Source organism: Camponotus floridanus, unplaced genomic scaffold (genome assembly GCF_003227725.1).
Source record: "Camponotus floridanus strain SB8 unplaced genomic scaffold, Cflo_v7.5 scaffold32, whole genome shotgun sequence".
NCBI lineage: Eukaryota > Metazoa > Arthropoda > Insecta > Hymenoptera > Formicidae > Camponotus > Camponotus floridanus.
In genome coordinates, this window is record NW_020229459.1 from 282430 (window position 1) to 305035 (window position 22606).

Sequence of the window (22606 nt, forward strand, 5' to 3'; positions counted from 1 at the left end):
ATAGTTGTCAATTAAGATACATTTGCGCTATTTCGAGAAGCAAAAGATTTCAGAAAATTTGACACGAATAAGACTTTCATTGCAATTTCCTTGTCTGGCGAAAAAATATATATTAATAAAGAATATAATTATATTAATAAATAAAATTTACAAAATTTTATGTCCAAATAATAAGAAATTTTCTAAAAAGAATGCGTCCGATTTATTATTGATTCGAATCACTAGTTTAGCCAAATAACTGGTTTTAGACAAACTTGCATATTTTGGGAATAAACCATTGCAAACATTGCTTGCATAGATTTGTTCGCTAGTGAGTGTTATTATGTTTTTTTCATGATTCGTACAATTTAGACATGATAGTTGTCAATTAAGATACATTTGCGCTATTTCGAGAAACAAAAGATTCCAGAAAATTTGACAAATAAAATTCCATTGCAATTTCCTTGTCTAGTGAAAAAAAATTATATTAATAAAGAATATAATTATATTAATAAATAAAATTTACAAAATTTTATGTCCAAATAATAAGAAATTTTCTAAAAAGAATGCGTCCTATTTATTATTGATTCGAATCACTAGTTTAGTCAAATAACTGGTTTTAGACAAACTTGCATATTTTGGGAATAAACCATTGCAAACATTGCTCGCATAGATTTGTTCGCTAGTGAGTATTATTATCTTTTTTTCATGATTCATACAATTTAGACATGATAGTTGTCAATTAAGATACATTTGCGCTATTTCGAGAAACAAAAGATTTCAGAAAATTTGACACGAATAAGACTGTTCTATTGCAATTTCCTTGTCTGGTGAAAAAAAATATATTAATAAAAATTTACAAAATTTCATGTCAAAATGATGAGAAATTTTCTAAAAGCTCGTCTGATGATTATTAATTTGAACCACTGGTTTATCTAAATAGTTGTTTCTAGACCAATTCCCGAGAATAAACGTGGTTCACGTGGACCCGTTCGTTGGTAAGCGTTATCACATTTATCCGTAGTGGTCGTGACAGTTCGTACAATTATCGGAGGCGTCGAACCGACGATAGTTGGCAATTAAGACACACTTCCGCTATTTCGAGGAACAAAAGCTTTCATGGAACTTGACGCGAATAAGGCTATTTTGTTGCAATTTCGAAAATAAAGGAAAATTGTAATAATAAAGATTTACAGAATTTTATGTCGGAGTAATAAAAAAAAAGCTCTCTGAGAGCACGTATGATCATTATTGAGTTGAATCACTAGTTTATCCAAATAGCTGTTTCCAGAGAAACTCACGTATCTCTGGAATAAACCATTGCTCGCAATAAACCTGTTCGTTGGTCAGTATTGTCACGTTTACGCATCACGTGATCGTGACAGTTCGTACAATTATTGGAGGTGTCGAACCGATAATAGTTTGCGATTAAGATACGTTTCCGATATTTCGGGAGATAAAAATTCTGCGCAACTCGTCACGAATATTTCATTGCAATTTTCTTATTTAATACGAAAAAATTGCAATAATACAAATTTTTACGAGAGTAAAAGTTTTCTAAAAGTACGTCTGATTATTATTGACTCGAATCATTAATTTATCCAAATATCCGGATCCAAATAATTTATCCAAACATTTCCAGCATTTCGACGATCATTATTCGCGATGTTAATTTATATAAATGTAAAATAGAGAGAATCACGTCCGAGTAACATTTTATCGGGGCATGTTCTGTTTTTTACTTCGGAGAAATTTAATCAATGCAAATTGCCTCGTATGCAGAATCCGATGGGTATTTTTTCTAGATTATCGGTGTCGCGCTTTGATCCGGCGTTAAATTATTTGCATCGTTGAATAAATGTACCACGCTCCGATGCGGAAGATGAAGACCGTCATCGAATGCGGACGAGGGAAAACACCGCGATATCAAACATGCAAAATTCCGCGTTTATTGCAAGCCGTAAAGTGTAGCGCGACGTTATTTGGCAGGCCTTTTCTTTTTCGGTGGGCAGAATTGAAATAAGTTTGCCTACCCGTAAATAATTACGCGCAATAAATATCGAGTAACGTAATATCCGGGTCGCGCAATTGCTTCCACCGAAAGGGCCAATTTTAATTCCGGTTCTCGGGCAGCGAGTGGGTTGCACAAGACCCAAGAGAATATTCGTAAAAATATTGTATTGATATTGAAAATTTTCAAAAATTTAAATCTTGGTCTTCAGTGAATATTGGTAGCAAAAATCTCGTCTTGTCTCGATTTTATTAACAATTTTTTATCTAATATTAAAAAATTATTTAAATAATATTTAACATAATTTTTGTAATATAATTTGAAATAATAATTATTATCGTATTATATTTTAATTATAATTATTACTACGTAATCGATATAAATGTCGTCTATTTACATAAAAAAACATTTACTGTTTCATGGAAAACAGAAATTAATAACTATTTACAGGCTGCAAGGGAATGTGCAGATATAAATATTTTGGAGTGATAAAAAAATCAGGTTCATATTTATTCCACATTGTCAAAAATGGCTCGAGACATTTTAAATTCAACTGCCTCGTCCGTGCCAGTAGAAAGACTTTTCTCAATAGAAACTCTGACTATGTCAAAAAATAGAGCCGGATTACAAAGTAAATCTTTAAAAGCACTAATGTGCATCAATTCCTGAGTGAAATGCTCTTTAATGTCTAAAATTTGCGAGTTTGATTTCTAATTTATAAAAATGTTATATTGTATTAATATTAAATGTTTTTAAATTTATCAATATAAATGTTTTTATTGAATAAAATTTTTTTTAATTCGTATATAGTGATTCTTTTTCACTTACAAATATAAATATTTTAGTTTTTTCGAGAACCAATAATCTTGACAAGACTAATAATTTTGACAGTCTTAGATTAGTCTTGGTATTGTCTTGATAGCTAATTAAAAAATCTTGTCTTGATCTTGTCTTGAAATTCAAGAGATATCAAGATTAATCTTGGTATTTCGTGCAACCCTAGCAGCGAGTTTGGGTTGGATCCGACGAATATTTATTTTCCGTTATGTCGGAATAAGTTACGCATTTCCGATTCGAACGGCAAGCTATAATAATATGTTTTACGTCCTCCTAAAATATAGAGCTTTGTAAAATTTCCCCCAAAATCGCCCGTAAATTTCGCCATCGATAAAGTACAACTTGCTCGGGCGAGACTGTCGCTCTACGAGCACCTCGTCTTTATCTGCTCATGGATCTTTCACGAAAATTTCCCACGATGACAGTCGTGTCATCGTATCACACGAAATCTGACGTACATTTTCAGATATTCGTTGATTCGATTTGATCGAAAACGGAATTAAATTCCGTAACGTCATTCGTTATCCGTTACATTTAACCTTTTCACAAGTAATTTTTTAATTAAAAGATGAAAGCAAAGAGGAAACTTATCGATTTGATCGGTTAACAATCGTGTTTAATATATAAAGTGATAATATTGAAGAGAGTCGATATTTCGAGTTTTGTTTACTATTGAAAAATGCGATTAAAAAATAAAAGGAAAAAAAAGAAATATAAATATAATAATTTTTACAAATATTTCTCTCTGCAAAGACCTTTGCTTCTCGGATAGCATCGATTTCGGGTGGACCAAAAATAAAGCGTCTCGTTAAAATTTGAGAACATCACTCATGTTCCAGAGAGACTTAAAGGAGAAGGATCTATCGTCGATCATCAGGCTTTCTCCGTCATTGCCGTCGATGGCTAATGCCGTGGCGGAAATATTCCTGCACTTGCAGTGGAAGACCGCGGCCATTATCGGCATAGGTAAATTTTCGAATCATAATTATTCTAATAAATGTTATATATTCTACCATTAAACAGGCGGTGAAAAAACGGATAAAATGGATCTCGTTACATTTTAATATTTGTTTTAATAATGAAATATGCAAAGTTTTTTTCACTCCCTGTTTGATTTTAAAGTAAAAGTTTCACAATATGAAGGATAATAAAAAGTAATCTCTGTGTTATTTACTGGAAGATAAATTACCTTTGGAATATTATTCTTGCAAATATAATTTATGGAAATTGAAAGAGAGAAAACCTCTACCGAGATGAGAAATTCATGACTTGCAGTAGAAACGTATCGCCCTGAAAACGTGACGACAATTTCCTTCCAGCTTCTTCCTCATAACAAAATAAAATTTCGCCAAATTTATTCTTTACTCTCGATAAAACTAGACTTGATGACAGTTGATTAAAATTTTTCCGACATTTATTAACTCGCGATTTACGAAGGAAATTACGTGTTCGCACTGAGAAAAATCGTTTGATTATACCAACAAGACGTATATGATTGAAGGTATTTTGATTAAATCAAACAAGCATTTTTAGTTATCATGATAAGACTCGATTTCTTATAACCAGAACGTTTAATAGATTTTATTATAAGGATTTGGTTAGTATTTTCTGGTTGAATCTGTAAAATTTCTTAATACATTAATTTCTTTGCTCTTAACTTAACTCGTATTCAATATTTGCCATAAAATGTATATAAAAAACTAGTATTAACATTATCCATTTTCCAACAGACATACTGGTTGAATCTACCAGAATTCTAATTAATGCAACCAGATTTTTTCTCAGTGCATGAAATATAAAGAAGTAATATTAACATTAAATCCAAAGCATATTTTTTTTTCTTACGAACAGTAGTGCCAGAAAGAGGATGCTAGCTCTCTGGTTGCGTGTGTTTGAGCTGCATCCTCTTCTTGCATCACTGTTTCTCAGTTTAATTTCTAACAAACTGAATTTAAAATAATTTCTTTAATAATCTGGATTGAATTTATCCAATAGTCTTGTTGGAATCCAAAATATTAAACAGACTTTTGAGATTAAATAGAAAAAATTTTAGACAACTTGATGCTGGCGAGTTTCGTATTATTAGCCAGAAAATTTGGTAAATTTAATAGGAAGAAATTAATCAGATTCATCTGGTAATTTTTACAAGAATTCTGGTTCGTCCATTTTCCAACAATCTACCAGAATTCTAATTAATGCAACCAGACTTTTTTCTCAGTGCATGAAATGTATATAAAGAAGTAGTATTAACATTGAATCCAAAGCATATTTTTTTTCTTACGAACAGTAATTCCAGAAGGAGGACGCTGAATTTAAAATAATTTATTCAATAATCTTCATTAAATTTATCCAATAATCTTGTTGGTATTCAGAATATTAAACAGACTTTTGAGATTAGATGGAAAAAATTTTAGATGACTTGGTGCTGACGAGTTTAATATTATTAACCCGAAAATTTGGTAAATTTAACAGGAAGAAATTAATCAGATTTATCTGGTAATTTCTACAAGAATTCTGGTTCGTCCATTTTCCAACAGACATCCTGATTGAATCTACCAGAATTCTAATTAATGCAACCGGATTTTTTCTCAGTGCGTCGATCGACTCCATCAGACGAGATCTATTCACGATCGAGATACGCGTGCGAAAAAGCTCGTTATCATCGCAACGTTTATTACGCAGGAAAATTACGCATAGCCTTTCGCTTCTGACGACACACAATTGAATCCCGGCTGCGAGAGCGTCGAGCGTGAAATCGCGAACGATATGGAAGGGCCGCGATAATGGGCTGCGAGACGCGTTCTGTGATTCCCCGTCTATTGAAACACGAGTGCGTCGCGCGCCATTGAATTTTAATGTCACGATGCGAGGGACTCTCGATTGTCAATCGCTGTCGCAGATCGCGAGCCCTGGTCCAGCCTGGATCGTGCCGTGATCAGCACGTTTCGGAGGATCGGCGTGATTCTGCGGTACCACTTGATTCTACCCCATCGCGCCACCCTCGAGCAGATCCGCAGGATACTCAAGTCCGTAAACAGCGTTTCCCGACGAGGTAAGTACTTCTGCGCTACTGCATTTAATCCCATTACACGGAAACTCACGAGCATTATCCGGCGCTTACATCCACCCCAAACTGTCGAAACTATCGGGTTTGGGGCAAAATTAAATGGCCTCGTCTTCCGGGAAGGAGAGAGGGAGGAGCGACCGCGCGTTCCTTTTGTCCTTTTGCCTGGTAATTTCGTGATTGACGGCATTTATGTGCGATTCTGACGCTTCGCGGTTTGACTGCGATCTGCTTTTGATGCACTTCAAAAGGGACTCGAGCCTTTAATTACGTTTCTTTCGTTTCGGGTCGCGACTTCACACAGAACTTTAATTCGATCAATCCCTGGGCCGATTCTTTCCTCCGCTAATAGATTAAAGTATCAATGGTCTTTCAATTTTTCACAGTCGCGTTTAGAAATTTAATCATTTGAGATTATCAATTTCTCGTAAAGATTCTCATCCGTTATTAAAATAAACGCGTCCGTTTTCCTCTCGTCTCCATGAAAAAGAAGAGACGAATAAAAGGAGCAAATTAATCTGCTTAATATTTATACGGAAAACAAATAAAGCGCAGAGAACGTAGCAGTATCGCGATACAGACGAGCTTATTGCTGTTTACACGCTTTGAGGATTGGATTTCAGCAGAAATCTATTTACTGCTGTTTATAAATCTTTTATTCGCTCTGCGTATGGGAATTGCGAGAGCGAGAGAGCGAAATTTCCCGGTGAATAAAAGTACAGGCAATCCCAGAGATTGCTCGTACACGCGGTACGTGTTTATAGAGGGTTCCAGTTAACGATGTCTTCTCCTAAATCTTTTCGTCCTGAGTAAAGACTAAGTCCCGGCCGTATAAGGGCTTAACAGCCGGGTTTAAACTCGCCTGCAACCATTTCTTCCCGATTGCAATATATATGAGGAACAAGGGAGAACCACTCGGATTACGTGGGTTGCGAATTGAAGCTTCCTTGAAATTTTAAAGGACATCAGACCGTCGCGAGTCGCGCCTTAACCCAAAACAGACGAAAGCAAGCACCTTGCTAGAGTCGAGAAGAAAAGGGATTTTTTTTCAGTTCCCTCAGCAGGCAACACTGACTCTTCCATGTCTCTTATCATAATCTCCAGGTGTGATCAGAGTGGTGGTTTGTAATTTTATTGGTGTAATAATTTTAGTAATGATTTTATTAATTTTAAACGAGTGTTTCGTTGTCCAATTGCATCAAACAGGTCTGAACCCCTTTTAACGACGATTTAGACAACTCTCATTATTCTGTTGCCGTATTCTGTGAATAGTTTCCGCAGGTTTCTTCCTCCGAGTGAAGAAAATGTATCACTGCTGGCATTTTTTCTTTACTGCAGTTGGACAATGCAGTTGGGAGCATTCATTTTAAATTGACACAAAGTCACAATGAAAGCGAGCGAACGCAAATCGAACTGAAAACACAAATGCACTTTGGAGCTTTGATAAATCCTAGGAAATTCAGTGCGTTGCCAGCCGGCTCTTCAGGAAAATAAAAGTGTCTCCACTTCTCGACTTATCCTAGTTGACGACAATTTACGTCCAATAATGCATCCCTATGAAATGAATCATGTAATAGAGTGACATGGCTCCTTTCAGAAACCTCGAGCGAGTGTACACCTCGGTATAAGATGCGATGTAATCAGAGAGTTCGCTTTAATTAATTTCAATTTAATGAATGAGGCAACCGCGTCACGTTTCGCCGGCGTAGCCAAGTAAGGACCTATCGCGGGGATCTGGAGGCAATTATTTACCGAGCACACTGCGTCGTTTCTTGTAAATACAAGAGCTACAAGGTCTCGATGATAATGACTCTGCCTGCGAACGAAGGGATCCAATTGTTTCATCTCTAGGTACATTTTAGGGCTGCACAAAGGAGAGAGTGCGCCTGTGTGTCTCCGGTTAATTAATATTAATTAGTCTCATCACAGTGTGCTATGCCTCCGGTATTTCATGTAACATTTTAATTAAAATCCCCCGGGCTTTGATGATCCTCCGAAACTCCGGCTTAGATGAGATTGTATAAGAGCTATAAGTTTAATTGCCACTCGACTGGTCACTCGGCGGTCGTTAGCCGATATATATCATTTTCCGCAGCTTACCCCTTTCTTCTTCGAAAGCGCGCTCTTTCAACCCTTAAATCCGTCCTCAACCTCTCCTTCCTCCTCTCGTTCGTATCAAGCACACAGCGAGAATATCAGAGACAAATACGATTTTTCGCAGACAAAGAAATTAAATTCTTCTTTTGAACTTGAGAATTTTTCCATTGGCATTTATTTATTTGACACAGAATTCAATTTTCCTTCTCGAAAGTCATATGAAAAATGAGCAAATCATAGAAGGCGTTTCGAGGGGTTTCATTAAGTCGCTTTGCCCAATTAAAGAGATGGATATTAAACGCGTTATTTTCGTGATTATATAAGCAATATAATATGTAGCGTTTAGTGCCAATTTAATCCCTTAATGTCGAGATTTTCGACTAGACACGTGGCACAAACTTGCGTTAATAAATTAAGTTTTGTTCATTAAGAAGACTAAACTGCCGTAAAGCTTACTTACTTAGGTATAATTTCTAAATAATGCGCCTTTGAATAGAGAGCCCTCGAAAGACTTAGCTCTTGGGAGAGAGATTGAAACAACTTATTTCTCCATAAATCATAAAATCATAAATCCCTAAAAATCTGATTTTTATATAAAGAATATATTAATTAATTAAATAATTGATTAGAATAATTAAATAATAAATATATATACATATATATATATATATATTATATATTTAAAAATTTTAACAACTTATTGTTAAAATAATTATATATACAGAGTGGTCCCGAATGTTCCAGCCAGACTTTGATATCTTATAGGAAATTATTTAATTTTGAACAAAAAATTTCCAATAAACATGGGTCGAAAAATGCTTCCTTAAGAAGTTATCGTTCAAAAAATCCCTCTGATGAAGGAAGAGCAAAAGGTGAAAAGAAAATGAAATAAAAAGAAAATGAAACTAAATAAATTTCTTGAAAAAAACGATAAAAATAAAAAATAAAAATCTTTTTCTTTTATGAAAATAAAATAATTTTTTTTTAAACTATTATTTTAGTAATAGCACGTAATAGTAAAAAATAAATAGTTTTTCAAGAAATTTATTTAGCTTCATCTTCTTTCTATTTCATTTTCTTTTCACCTTTTGCTCTTCCTTCATCAGAGGTTTTTGAGCGATAACTTCTTAAGGAAGCATTTTCCGACCCATGTTTATAGGAAATTTTTTGTTCAGAATTAAATTTCCTATCTCCTTCCTAAAGTTTGGCTGGAACATTCGAGGCCACCCTGTATAATTTAATTACTACCCTATCCGGATCATTTATATATTCACCCTCGCCTGTAGCTCCCTATCTTTCGCGTTATTTAAACACGCAAGTCAAAGATTCTTTTCTCGCCAGCTACGGTGCTTTGCCTGCCGCTGCTCGACGAGGTGACGAGCCGCGTCCTGATCGAGTTGAACATCGCGTGGCAAAACCACATCCAGAACTCCGTCATCCTAATGATCCACACGGAGGATATCGACCTCTTCCTTCCGAGAGACGAGAACCCGCCGCCCGCCTCGCTCCCGACCATCGATCCGACCTTGGCCCAGTCCGCGATTACTCAGTCTTCCAATTTTTCTACCTCGAGTGTAACTCGCGCCGGCCCGAACGCGACTCTGGAGAACGATGAGAAGAGGGTGCACAAGATAGAGGAAGCCCCGCGAAGCTCCTTCCCACCGAGGAATCTCAGCAGCAACACGATGGAGAATCTACTCGCGGTCGCACCGCTCGATCAGAGGTAATTAATTATGCTAATAAACGAAGAAAATATTTCAAAGCATCCAAAATAGTCTTTCTTTATTAAATTTTATATAAGCAAAAAGAATAGGACACTTGAAATTCTCTGTTAGCTCTCATTTTTGATGTAGCTTTTTTTTGGAGAAGTATTTAATTTTATTATTTTCTGAGTCCAAAGAATTTAGATTTGTATCATGATTGAAACAGAAAATTATATTGTTTAATTTATTTATTTTATTTGTTGAACAAATCTGTTTTTGGGGAAGCTACTGTTATTTTTAAAAATTTTTGCTTTGTTTTACATTTCGTTTTCAAGATGTTACGACAATTTTTGTTAAATATGAAGCGACTTTTTCTTCTGAGAAACATGTAATTAGTTTTTTAATCAAGACAGCACATCATCATTATTTCGGTTGTAAGGAAACCTACACGAATCCCTTACACACTTACTGTAATTCATGAATAATGAATCTCTGTGGCTGCTTGAGAAATAATGTATGGTCATTTTGTCATTTCCATGATAACGAGAGCCTGAAGATTATATAAATAATTATTATTTTTGCATGCTGCTTCTTTTTCAGCATAAAATGTTGAAAAGGAAAAAAAAATAGTTTATTAACTATGCAAATATCCTATCAGTTACACGATTAGTACCATTACATGAAAAGGTCTTATCTATTCCTGTCAGAATAATAGAGTCCAATAAAGACATGGAAATTAGTCGAGGAACATTGTTTAAGTTTTAATATTAAATTCTCCCGTAAAACTGACTAAATTAAATATTTATTTTATTTCATTAAAATGGTTGAATATATTTTATCTCAAAATCTAGAGTTAACAAGACTATTATAATGTCGTATTCTTCCTTCTCGTTCTATTTTTAATAAGAATTAACTGTATAATTTGTTTAATAAGAATTAACTGTATTAATTTTATAAAGAAAGGAGAAGAATTTTTTTAAATATTTAAATTTGAGGCCTTTCGTAAAATATAATCGATAAGAGTTATCAAGATTAAGTGATTATTTTTTTTTTTTTTTTTTTTTTTTTTTAAATATGAATTTTGATTAATATTAATGCGCAAGATCTTATAAATATAAAACCCATTGTTCGCGATCTAATAAATGTAATCGCGAAAAAGATGCTTGATTATCCGTCGGAATTTCTTTCATATATATCCTGAAAATATTCATGAAAATGCATCATGAATATGTATTGATCATCGCCATCAAGCTAACCCATTAATTAATCTCAATTATTTTTGACAATCGCAATCAAGAAATGTTATAATTGCAAACAGGTTGCTGCAAAATAATCCGACTAGCGGTGGTCGACCTGGTGAATTAATTAACGCTCGAAATTACATAATTAATCATCCGCTTTAGAATATCTTTGTAGCTTTTTTTTCGCGCACTCGATGAGGAAGGATATAAATACTACAAGATTTATAATAGCGGGAACTGCGTAGAAAATCCCTTTAAGAAAGGCTTCTAAAGATCCTCGGAATATTCGCAAAAAATATCAGCCAATAAACATCGACTTTCATCTTTAAGAATAAAGAGCCATAATAAGATTAGATAGCTTTGAAGTATATATAACCTCGGTATTTATAGCCCCGGTGAGGCACGTCGATTGTCTCAAACATGCATCGCGCGGAAAAATAACGTTCACGTGTATTAAAAAGCACTCTAAATTTTTACTCAAAGGTACTCGTGACCGAAATAAAGTTCGTCAAAGACGTTTACCTTCTCGATCCTGAAATGTTCAAGACTGCCGATTAATTTGTTCGCAAAATACGAAACAATTTTATATCCAAAGTCAATCCTTCAACGAAGCATACGTTATCGAGGAATCGGCCAAGCTAGTCGACCTTAATCGAGGGTGAGAAGAGGCGCTTTTCCCTCGTTCGATCGAGATAACGTCGCATAATTGCAAAGTTCCATCTTGGATCCCGAATTATGATAGAAATCGCGCTTGTCGGATCATCGGCTCGTATTAATCGCGGGCGTCGATCCGTGTAATTCGGTTCTGCGATTAACTCTCGGGGATCGTCCTCGGCGACGCCGCGTCGTCGCCTGGACGGGTCTCGCACAGGCAAAGGCAAAGACAGTTTGTTGACGCAGGTACGACGTGAGGAAGGTCTTCAATGGCACGCAGAGATACGCGACGCCGACGTTGCTCGATCGATTGAACGAATCGCTGATCGTGTTGACGCGCGACAACAGCAGCCTCGACGCCCACAACAACAAAATGTACACGTACGCCCTGCTGGACTGGAACACCGACGTCGGCTGGCAGCCGATCCTCGCGGTTGTCAACGGCTATCAGCGACAGATGGTCCAGCAGCTGACGCCAAGCGCGGTGGCGTTCCTCAACAACCTCGAGTCGTCCGACCTGTCGTCCTGCGACGACGATGCCGATTGTCCGGGTGAGTCCCCAGGAGATTTATCGACGACAATATTTTGTTCTTGTAGTCCTATAATGATCTTATCGCGTAAATAACCAGGGTACCAGGAAACTTTTTATGTACTTTTCTCGAGATTAAGATTTGATATTTAGCTATCTGCGCGCTGGTAATTGATGGAAATTAGAAATTTAATAATTGAAAAGAAAGGAGATCATTTTTAATTAAAAAAAATAATATTTAATGTAAATTAATTCTAGGCAATATTCTGGTAATTCAGTTACACCTTGAAAAATTTTGAATTAATTGCCTAGTATTTTAATGTTTCATTGAAACAGAAAGATGCTTTAATTTTGTTATATGCAGAAAGTGAAGATTGTGGAATAAACTCTGAAGAGTGAATTAGCTTGATAATTATGAAAGTAATTTCTGTCTTTTTGTTATACTTTTCTTAAGATTAAGATTTGATATTTAGCTATCTGCGCGCTGGTATGGAAATTAGAAATTTAATAATTGAAAAGAAAGGGGATCATTTTTAATTAAAAAAAATAATATTTAATGTAAATTAATTCTAGGCAATATTCTGGTAATTCAGTTACACCTTGAAAATTTTGAATTAATTGCCTAGTATTTTAATGTTTCATTGAAACAGAAAGATGCTTTAATTTTGTTATATGCAGAAAGTGAAGATTGTGGAATAAACTCTGAAGAGTGAATTAGCTTGATAATTATGAAAGTAATTTCTGTCTTTTTGTTATACTTTTCTTAAGATTAAGATTTGATATTTAGCTATCTGCGCGCTGGTATGGAAATTAGAAATTTAATAATTGAAAAGAAAAGGGATCATTTTTAATTTAAAAAAATAATATTTAATGTAAATTAATTCTAGGCAATATTCTGGTAATTTAGTTACACCTTGAAAATTTTGAATTAATTGCCTAGTATTTTAATGTTTCATTGAAACAGAAAGATGCTTTAATTTTGTTATATGCGGAAAGTGAAAATTATGGAATCAATTCTCAAGAGTGAATTAACTTGATAATTATGAAAGTAATTTCTGTCTTCTTGTTATATTTTTTTTAAGATTAAGATTTGATATTTAGGTATCTGCGCGCTGATAATTAATGGAAATTATAAATTTAATAATTGAAAAGAAAGGGGATCATTTTTAATTTAAAAAATAATATTTAATGTAAATTAATTCTAGGCAATATTCTGGTAATTCAGTTACACCTTGAAAATTTTGAATTAATTGCCTAGTATTTTAATGTTTCGTTGAAACAGAAAGATGCTTTAATTTTGTTATATGCGGAAAGTGAAAATTATGGAATCAATTCTCAAGAGTGAATTAGCTTGATAATTACGAAAGTAATTTCTGTCTTCTTGTTATATTTTTCTTAAGATTAAGATTTGATATTTACGTATCTGCACGCTGATAATTGATGGAATTTAGAAATTTAATAATTGAAAAGAAAGGGGATCATTTTTAATTAAAAAAAAATAATATTTAATGTAAATTAATTCTAGGCAATATTCTGGTAATTCAGTTACATCTTGAAAATTTTGAATTAATTTCCTAGTATTTTAATGTTTCGTTGAAACAGAAAGATGCTTTAATTTTGTTATATGCAGAAAGTGAAGATTATGGAATAAACTCTGAAAAGTGAATTAGCTTGATAATTATGAAAGTAATTTCTGTCTTCTTGTTACAACGAATTGCATCAAGGAAAATCTTAATATTAACATAAGAAAACTGGAAAGAGTATTAAATATAACTAACGAAAATACTTTTTCGAAAAATCTTTAAATTAAAAAAAAATATCGTTGCATGAATAAATAAATGTACACAACTTTTTTCACGTCAAATGCAGCTTTTTGCATTTGTTACATTTTTTTTAATCACATTTTTTGCGTTGGAATCACTCTTGATCGTGACATTTCAATTCTATTTATTCGCATTGTCAACAATAAAAATAACGCACAATAGTTATCATGTACATAATTTTAGCCTCTCTTCGCGATATCGTTAAATTATAAAAGCAACGAAATTTTGTTGATATATTCCAAGTTTCTATAAATAATAACGTGATAATTAAGGTGATGCGTATCTCGTGAAAACGACTTTAAAAAACTTATTTATTATTTAACGGATTCCGTCTATAAAACACACGATACTCGATCGCCATCGATACGATCATAAGAGATACTGTCAAAAATAGGACGGAGTAATTGCGGAAGGGGGAAAAGATACGAAGGAGAAAGGCTTTCTCCCTTCGTACCTTTCATCGCCGATCGGGATCGATAAACGGCTCCCTCGAATCCGAAAATATCGCCCGATAAAATGCCGTCAAGATTAATGCAGTGCATTAATTATTTAACAGATGGCTTGGCCGACATGTCTTTCCGTACCACACATATCGTAGCTATTATTCTGGGGTCGCTGCTGTTCACCTTTGTCGCCATCGCCGTCGGGATTATAGTCCGGTAAACACACTTTATCATGTTATGCATTATATTATTTATATATATATTTTTTTCTATTTCTCTAATACATGAACAACTCTTTTAACAGATATATACTTAAAGTTTTAATTTAATAAATATATTCGAAATTACAATGTAAAAATCCATAATCCAGATATCCAAATAAATCCAGATATTACATGAGTACAATTTAAAATAAATCTAATAATCTAAAATTAATTAATAGTTATGTTTTTTCTTAAATTATAATTTAAAATTATTTAACACTGGTGACATTTAACAGAAATGATATAAATAAAAAAAGAGATGAATTATTAAGTCATTTTCCAGCTTTTTTAAAATAAAATATGACGTTAATATTTTTAAATATTCGAAACTTTTTATAATTTTGTAAATAAAATAAATAAATAAGCTAAATAAAATACTAAATGAAATTTAATGCACAATTAAATTAATTCTAATATAGAGCTATAGAATTTTAATATAAAAATTTAATAATTTGAAACGAATATCTTTGCTTAGGAAGCGATTGCTTAAGAAAAGGATGTCCAAAGGCCCGTACAAAATCATCCTGACGACATCGGACTTCGTTTTTCCTCAAGTGCCTCCAGTAGATTCGAGAACGGTGAGTGGAATTTTTTCTTGACAGCTTTCAATCTCAACTTTGCTAAGGAGATTATATATATAAAGTACCCTCGCACAAAAATTATATTAGTAGACTTATACTTGGCTTTCTTTCATTCATCTTTAATCGTTCTTCTGTAAAATATCTCGAGAGATATGCGGAGAGAATTAAGATCTCCCGTTAAACTCGCGGCAGCAAGTTTACGTTGTAAAAAATTCCGCGGTATTTCCTTTTTATTGCAAACGTCAAAACCTTAATAACCGAGACGAAAGCAATTTTTCACGGTTGTCATCAAGTCGGGATCGTGAAATCGTGTTAGCACCGCCGGCTAACTTTTCCTCCTGCGAGAAAAATTCCTCTTAATATGACGCAATTTCATTTGAGAGGGGTTGCGATCCTGATATGGACCGTATATTTCACGGGAGACCGATCGCTATATACGTGTCAAACTCCTAAATTATCGGTTTACGTAGAAAGAAATATCCGATAAAAAGCGCTAAATGTCACCGTGACACCAGTTCATTGGGCTTAATTGTACCACTGAACGAGCTTTAATTATTACTGTATTCCAGTTAAACGTCAACAATTTTTATACGCTGCAATTTTTATATTTAAAGAGCGATAGTCGATCTCTCGTGTTTCAAGGAATGTCGAATTTTTAGAAAATAATTGTGCAGCTTTTCGAAAAAATTTCGGTGGCACACTTTACATTAACTTACGTAGATCATTTTTATCTTGACTTATGTAAAGAATATACATTTATTTGTCATCGTGTCACGGCCAATACTAAAATTTCAGTTTCCAAATTATTGCCTAGTTTCGCTAGGAATTTCAAAATAAATATAAGATAGTAATTTTACGAATTTCTAGTCACTCCTGTGAATAAAGATAAACTTATTTGATTATTTACTTTAACGTCGTGTGGTGAAATCAAGTACCTTGAATACTTTATTAAGTTTTATTAATATTTATGATTAAAAATAAAAAAATACAAATATTTAAATATATGCGTGGGCGAGGAGAGGGGCTCCGCCTCTTTCCCTCTCTCCTCAAAGATTTAACCTAATTTAAATTTACTTTTGATTTTAAATTGAATTTATGATTAGATTAATTTTTTGAGGAGTAGAAATGACGGAAAAGACGCTTTGCCCCTGCGACTACTTTATCGTAAAGAGGATTATGAGCTTCAAAACATATTTTTGAAATCAAATTCTTTTTCCTATAAAAAAAAAATATTGAAATATTTTCACAATATTTCAAAATCGCATATTTCAGGAATAAAAAAAAAGTCACAAAATTCAAAAGAGTATATTATTTAGGAACTACTTTGTTTATAATACATGTCAAAATTTTGATTAATAAAAATAATTATTTATAAAAATAATTGTTATAAAAACAATTATTAAAAAAAAATAATTATTAATAAAAATAATTCGTCCTGTATAAATTAATGTAAAATTTCCTTGCTTAAAAATGGATAAAAAAATATACTCTCTTCATCTCATCATGAATATATCGCGTTTGATAGTCTTTTCGATAGCAATCATCAGATAATTGACTCGATCCTTTTCGATTCTGTAAACGCAAGTCTGTAAATAAAAAGTCTCGATCTTAATCGCACGTGGCTCGCGCGTGCCCTCAGGTAGACGAGGGCATCGAGGCGATGCTTTGCTGCTGGCTGCAGCAGCTGCAAGAGTTCGGCGGGCCGGAGGTCGAGAAGCCGGACCTGCTCCAGCTCGGCAGCGTCAACTCCCTGAAGCCGTACTTGCAGGCCGCCGGCGGAAACGTGCCGAGGCACACCTTCTTCAAGGATCCACGTGCTAGGTACAACGTGAGTATACCCAGTGTGGCTAACAACTGTATTCTGGATGTATAGTCTGGATTACGCGCTTTTGCGTCATCTTGTTGCGACTGTCCTATCGAAAACGCCTCCCGACTCATTACTTTTCCTCCAGACTTCAATTTACGTCGATCGACTTTTATTGAATTAATCTACTTTAATGACAAAAGGAATTGATAATTTTTAGAGAACAATCTTTACGTTTAATCAACACGATACACGAGAAAAGAGCGATTAAGAACGTTTATTTTGGAATTATGTGAATATTTTATTTTGGAATTTTTAGAGAACAATCTTTACGTTTAATATTTTATTTTGAAATTTTTTGGAATTTTTAGAGAACAATCTTTACGTTTAATATTTTATTTTAGAATTTCTTTAGAATTTTTTGGAATTTTTAGAGAACAGTCTTTACGTTTAATATTTTATTTTGAAGTTTTTTTTATTATTATATATTATATTTATACAGAGTGTTCCAAAACTATTGAATAGCCTTTCAATGGCAGATTTAAAGGTAATTTCTTTAGGGAATATTTTGAGGAAAATTATCATTTTTTGCATCATTTTTCTAATTTCTTCCCATTATACATCTTTATGTCACTAACAATTAAAATTCTATTAAACTAAAAGTAACTAAAAAGTAGTTTCTTTAATCTTTCAACTTCAGAAAATTTTTTTTGTAATTTGGAATCATTCAATAATTATATTACACCTCATCGTCATCCCTTTTACTCTAAAAAAATCGCCTCACTTAAGAAGATATTTGATGATTTTGGGATATTTTGTAGACATATTAAATCTCACGTCTAATGAAAACTAAAATAAAAAGATACACCATAAATAAATATATTAAATATATATAATGTACAATGATGAAAATAATACGCGAGCTAAAACACATGAATGATCCGCACGTTTATAAAAAGAAGAGTGCAACAAAAATCGCGAGTTGCTTTGGGAAAGCTTATAACGGGAAAAATCCTTGCTTTCAAGGCATTATCGACGTCGCACATCATACGCCTCGCAAACAATTTCATTCTTGATCACTTCCGAGAATCTTCCGCTTGACATGACGCGCGGTATTATGCGAGGATATATATTCCGTGGCACACATCGATATTCATTTTCGCGCCTCGTAGACACCCGCGTCTCTTATATAGACGCTGATTAATGCCGCAAGTTCCGCAATATGACGGCGGCCGATAAGAACCTTTCGCCCGTAATGAAGATTGATAAGACAGATTCAAACGCATTAGCCCTAAGTGAATTAATTTCTCTCGCTTCTCCTTCAATCAAATATATATATCGCGACGCGAAACGTCAAACTTTTCCGAATCGTTACGAAAGTCTCGATAGCTCGCAAGATCCAATACCACCGGATATACAACACCGATGTCAATGCCCGAGTTAATGATCCGTCCTGTGATTTCTGACTAGGGTGACTTGGTTCAATTGAAGGAGCTACCCTTTCAAGGTACGTTCGAACTGAAGAGCAAGGCCATGGACGTGCTGGTCACGGTAAAGGCGCACATCCTTTTATTCATTCCTCTGAGTTAGATCTGTGATCGAGTTTCTCTCCACTTTCCACTTTTGGGCAGATCCACGGGCTGCGACACGAGAATCTCAATCCCCTGATCGGATGCCTTAACGAACCTACGAGGCCCTGCCTAGTGTCGGAGTACTGCACGAGGGGCTCCCTGGAGGACGTACTCGTTCAGGATGAGATTAAACTCGACTGGTCCTTCAGATTATCCCTGCTCACCGATCTCGTGCGGGTCAGTAAAATCGCATTCTGCGTTTGTCGCCGGAAAAATTTCAAACAGATTCAGAACAATTTGAAAAATGTTTCATATGTAAAATGTACAGACACGTATAAAATTAATTGCGACCATAAATTCAACTTATACATGTAAATTGATACCATCAAAATTATACAAAGGTTAGGATAAAATATTGGACTTGGTGTCGAAGTTATTACTAGGGTTGCACAAGACCCAGGACAAGACAATATTCGTCAAAATATTGTATTGAAAATTTGCAAAAATTTAAATCTTGTCTTGGTCTTGAGTGAATATTGGTAGCAAAAATCTCGTCTTGTCTCGATTTTATTAACAACTTTTTATCTAATATTAAAAAATTATTTAAATAATATTTAACATAATTTTTGTAATATAATTTGAAATAATAATTATTATCGTATTATATTTTAATTATAATTATTACTGAAAAAATTATATTCGACCAAACTAGCCAGAAATTTCCTTTATTTAGTACGACGTTTCGACCATATGGTTGTGGTCCTTATCAAGTATATACTGGAAGGATTTAAAATACATTAAATTAACGGTTTGAATACATAAAAGCACCAACAGAATAAAGAGTAAAACAAAATTACCGATGAAATATAATAATCAAGACGCAAACATAGCACTTGTAAAAACCATCACGAGTCAAAAATATAAAACGTTATCTAATTAAATTAAAAAAAACGAGAGAGACTGATACGTCCGTATGAGACTTCGTCGAAAAACTAAACGAATCTCGAGGGAGAGACACAACTAAGTGACCTTTATTATTTTATCATAAATATTATTTAGATTGTCTGTGTCTGTCTGTAAGTTAATGAGATTATCCGATCTCTTAATAAAAAACATCTCAGCAATCTCTCTTTTTCGAACATACGTTTCGCTATGTAAGATTTCGGGTTTCAACCAATCAAATTCGTGTCCAGATTCCAATCTGTGTTTGGTAATCACAGAGTGATTAGAAACATGTAACTTTATATTATTACAATGTTCCTTCACTCGTGTACGTAGATGTCTTTTTGTTTGACCTATGTATGATATGTTGCAATCTTTGCAATTTAATTTGTATACAACGCTTGTCTTGTCGTTATTATATAATCTGTCTTTACCGCGTTTAATCAGATTATTAAGTTTTTTTGTTATTGTGTAAACGACGTTAAAACCGTTATTTCGCAAAAGGCGGTGCAAATCATGGCTCGTATTCTCAACGTATGGTATTGTAATAATTTGAGCCTTATCTATTTTTGACTCGTGATGGTTTTTACAAGTGCTATGTTTGCGTCTTGATTATTATATTTCATCGGTAATTTTGTTTTACTCTTTATTCTGTTGGTGCTTTTATGTATTCAAACCGTTAATTTAATGTATTTTAAATCCTTCCAGTATATACTTGATAAGGACCACAACCATATGGTCGAAACGTCGTACTAAATAAAGGAAATTTCTGGCTAGTTTGGTCGAATATAATTTTTTCAATAATCCTTTGATTATTTGACTAGCGATTACACTTTTTCTACATTTTATAATTATTACTATGTAATCGATATAAATGTCGTCTATTTACATAAAAAAACATTTACTGTTTCATGGAAAACAGAAATTAATAACTATTTACAGGCTGCAAGGGAATGTGCAGATATAAATATTTTGGAGTGATAAAAAAATCAGGTTCATATTTATTCCACATTGTCAAAAATGGCTCGAGACATTTTAAATTCAACTGCCTCGTCCGTGCCAGTAGAAAGACTTTTCTCAATAGAAACTCTGACTATGTCAAAAAATAGAACCGGATTACAAAGTAAATATTTAAAAGCACTAATGTGCATCAATTCCTGAGTGAAATGCTCTTTAATGTCTAAAATTTGCGAGTTTGATTTCTAATTTATAAAAATGTTATATCGTATTAATATTAAATGTTTTTAAATTTATCAATATAAATGTTTTTATTGAATAAAATTTTTTTTAATTCGTATATAGTGATTCTTTTTCACTTACAAATATAAATATTTTAGTTTTTTCGAGAACCAATAATTTTGACAAGACTAATAATTTTGACAGTCTTAGATTAGTCTTGGTATTGTCTTGATAGCTAATTAAAAATCTTGTCTTGATCTTGTCTTGAAATTCAAGAGATATCAAGATTAATCTTGGTGTCTCGTGCAACCCTAGCAGCGAGTTTGGGTTGGATTCGACGAATATTTATTTTCCGTTATGTCGGAATAAGTTACGCATTTCCGACTCGAACGGCAAGCTATAATAATATGTTTTACGTCCTCCCAAAATATAGAGCTTCGTAAAATTTCCCCCAAAATCACCCGTAAATTTCGCCATCGATAAAGTACAACTTGCTCGGGCGAGACTGTCGCTCTACGAGCACCTCGTCTTTATCTGCTCATGGATCTTTCACGAAAATTTCCCACGGTGACAGTCGTGTCATCGTATCACACGAAATCTGACGTACATTTTCAGATATTCGTTGATTCGACTTGATCGAAAACGGAATTAAATTCCGTAACGTCATGAAATTCAAGACAAGACAAGATAATATCAAGACTAATCTTGTTATCTCGTGCAACCCTTGTTATTACACCAGACGCTCGGGAATCTGGAATATGTTCAAATCTTTCGACAAATTTATTAAATATGGTTAACCGATACCTCCTAAAATTGGGATTTTCTGAGAGATATTTCGCAGCCGTGTCATCATTTAACGATAACTCGATTACTTATGTTCAGGGTATGAGATACATTCATGGGACCCCGATACGCGTTCACGGCTACCTCACGTCGCGGAATTGCGTGATCGACGCAAGGTGGGTCCTAAAAGTCACCGATTACGGTCTACCTGCATTTTACGAGGCGCAGAACATCGTGCCACCGGTGAAAACGGCTCGAGGTGAGTCTCCCTTCTATATCTCGCCTCATTATATTTTCTTCGACGTAAGTATTCGATCTTTTCTCCAACATGAAACATTTTAATTAAAACTTGAATAAATAACAACGATATTGCAGGAACGTTCTTCTTAGTTTTTCTGAAAAATATTGCATTATTATAGAAAAATAATAATCCTTACATAACTCCTTAGACGTAAAGTTTAATACTTATCAAACTTTAGTATTCACTCGGTCCAGAAAAATTTATCTATTTATTTACGTAAACCAGAGGAAATAGCGAAAGAGGATTATCAAGGAAAGACTCACCTTGATGATGAAAATTACCCAATAACATTGGGAATTTTATCTAATACAATTATCCCCAAAATTATATAAAATCTCATCGAAAGTCAGACTGCGTGCCTCGCAGTAATTAAATACGGTTAAAATGAATTCCGTGAATCTGGCTCGTTACTCTAAAAAATAGGATTAGGATAATTGATTTAAGCCCTCGAGCAGCTATGAATCTCGTTAATAACTGACGACTTATTGTTGGATAGACCTATTATGGACCGCCCCGGAACTGCTTAGGCATCCGAATCTGCGGAAAAAAGGAACCCAGGCCGGGGATGTTTACAGTTTCGGAATTATCATGCAGGAAGTCGTTGTTCGCGGTGAACCATTTTGTATGCTCGCCCTGTCTCCGGAAGGTAATGCGCGATTTCTACCTCCCCTTTCCCGTAATCTTAATCGCGGATGCCCCGAAATTAATTAAGCGTCTCGAGAAAAGGCGAATTTATCCTTGTTAACATAGCTTAATCATTTTTAATATAAATCGACCTGTTGATCCTGGAAGGAAATTCAG

General features: G+C 33.9%; 1 protein-coding gene across 1 annotated transcript in view; it reads left to right on the plus strand.

The window, feature by feature from the left end:
* LOC105250130 (retinal guanylyl cyclase 2) overlaps positions 1-22606 on the plus strand; it is a 72203-nt gene that overhangs the window by 38373 nt on the left and 11224 nt on the right. Inside the window, exons 5-15 of the mRNA XM_011256074.2 lie at positions 3667-3793; positions 5727-5879; positions 9330-9711; positions 11833-12137; positions 14495-14597; positions 15120-15222; positions 16865-17053; positions 18500-18580; positions 18661-18837; positions 21604-21763; positions 22302-22451. Coding sequence (XP_011254376.1) covers positions 3667-3793; positions 5727-5879; positions 9330-9711; positions 11833-12137; positions 14495-14597; positions 15120-15222; positions 16865-17053; positions 18500-18580; positions 18661-18837; positions 21604-21763; positions 22302-22451 — 1930 coding nt within the window. The remainder of the gene's footprint in view (positions 1-3666; positions 3794-5726; positions 5880-9329; positions 9712-11832; positions 12138-14494; positions 14598-15119; positions 15223-16864; positions 17054-18499; positions 18581-18660; positions 18838-21603; positions 21764-22301; positions 22452-22606) is intronic.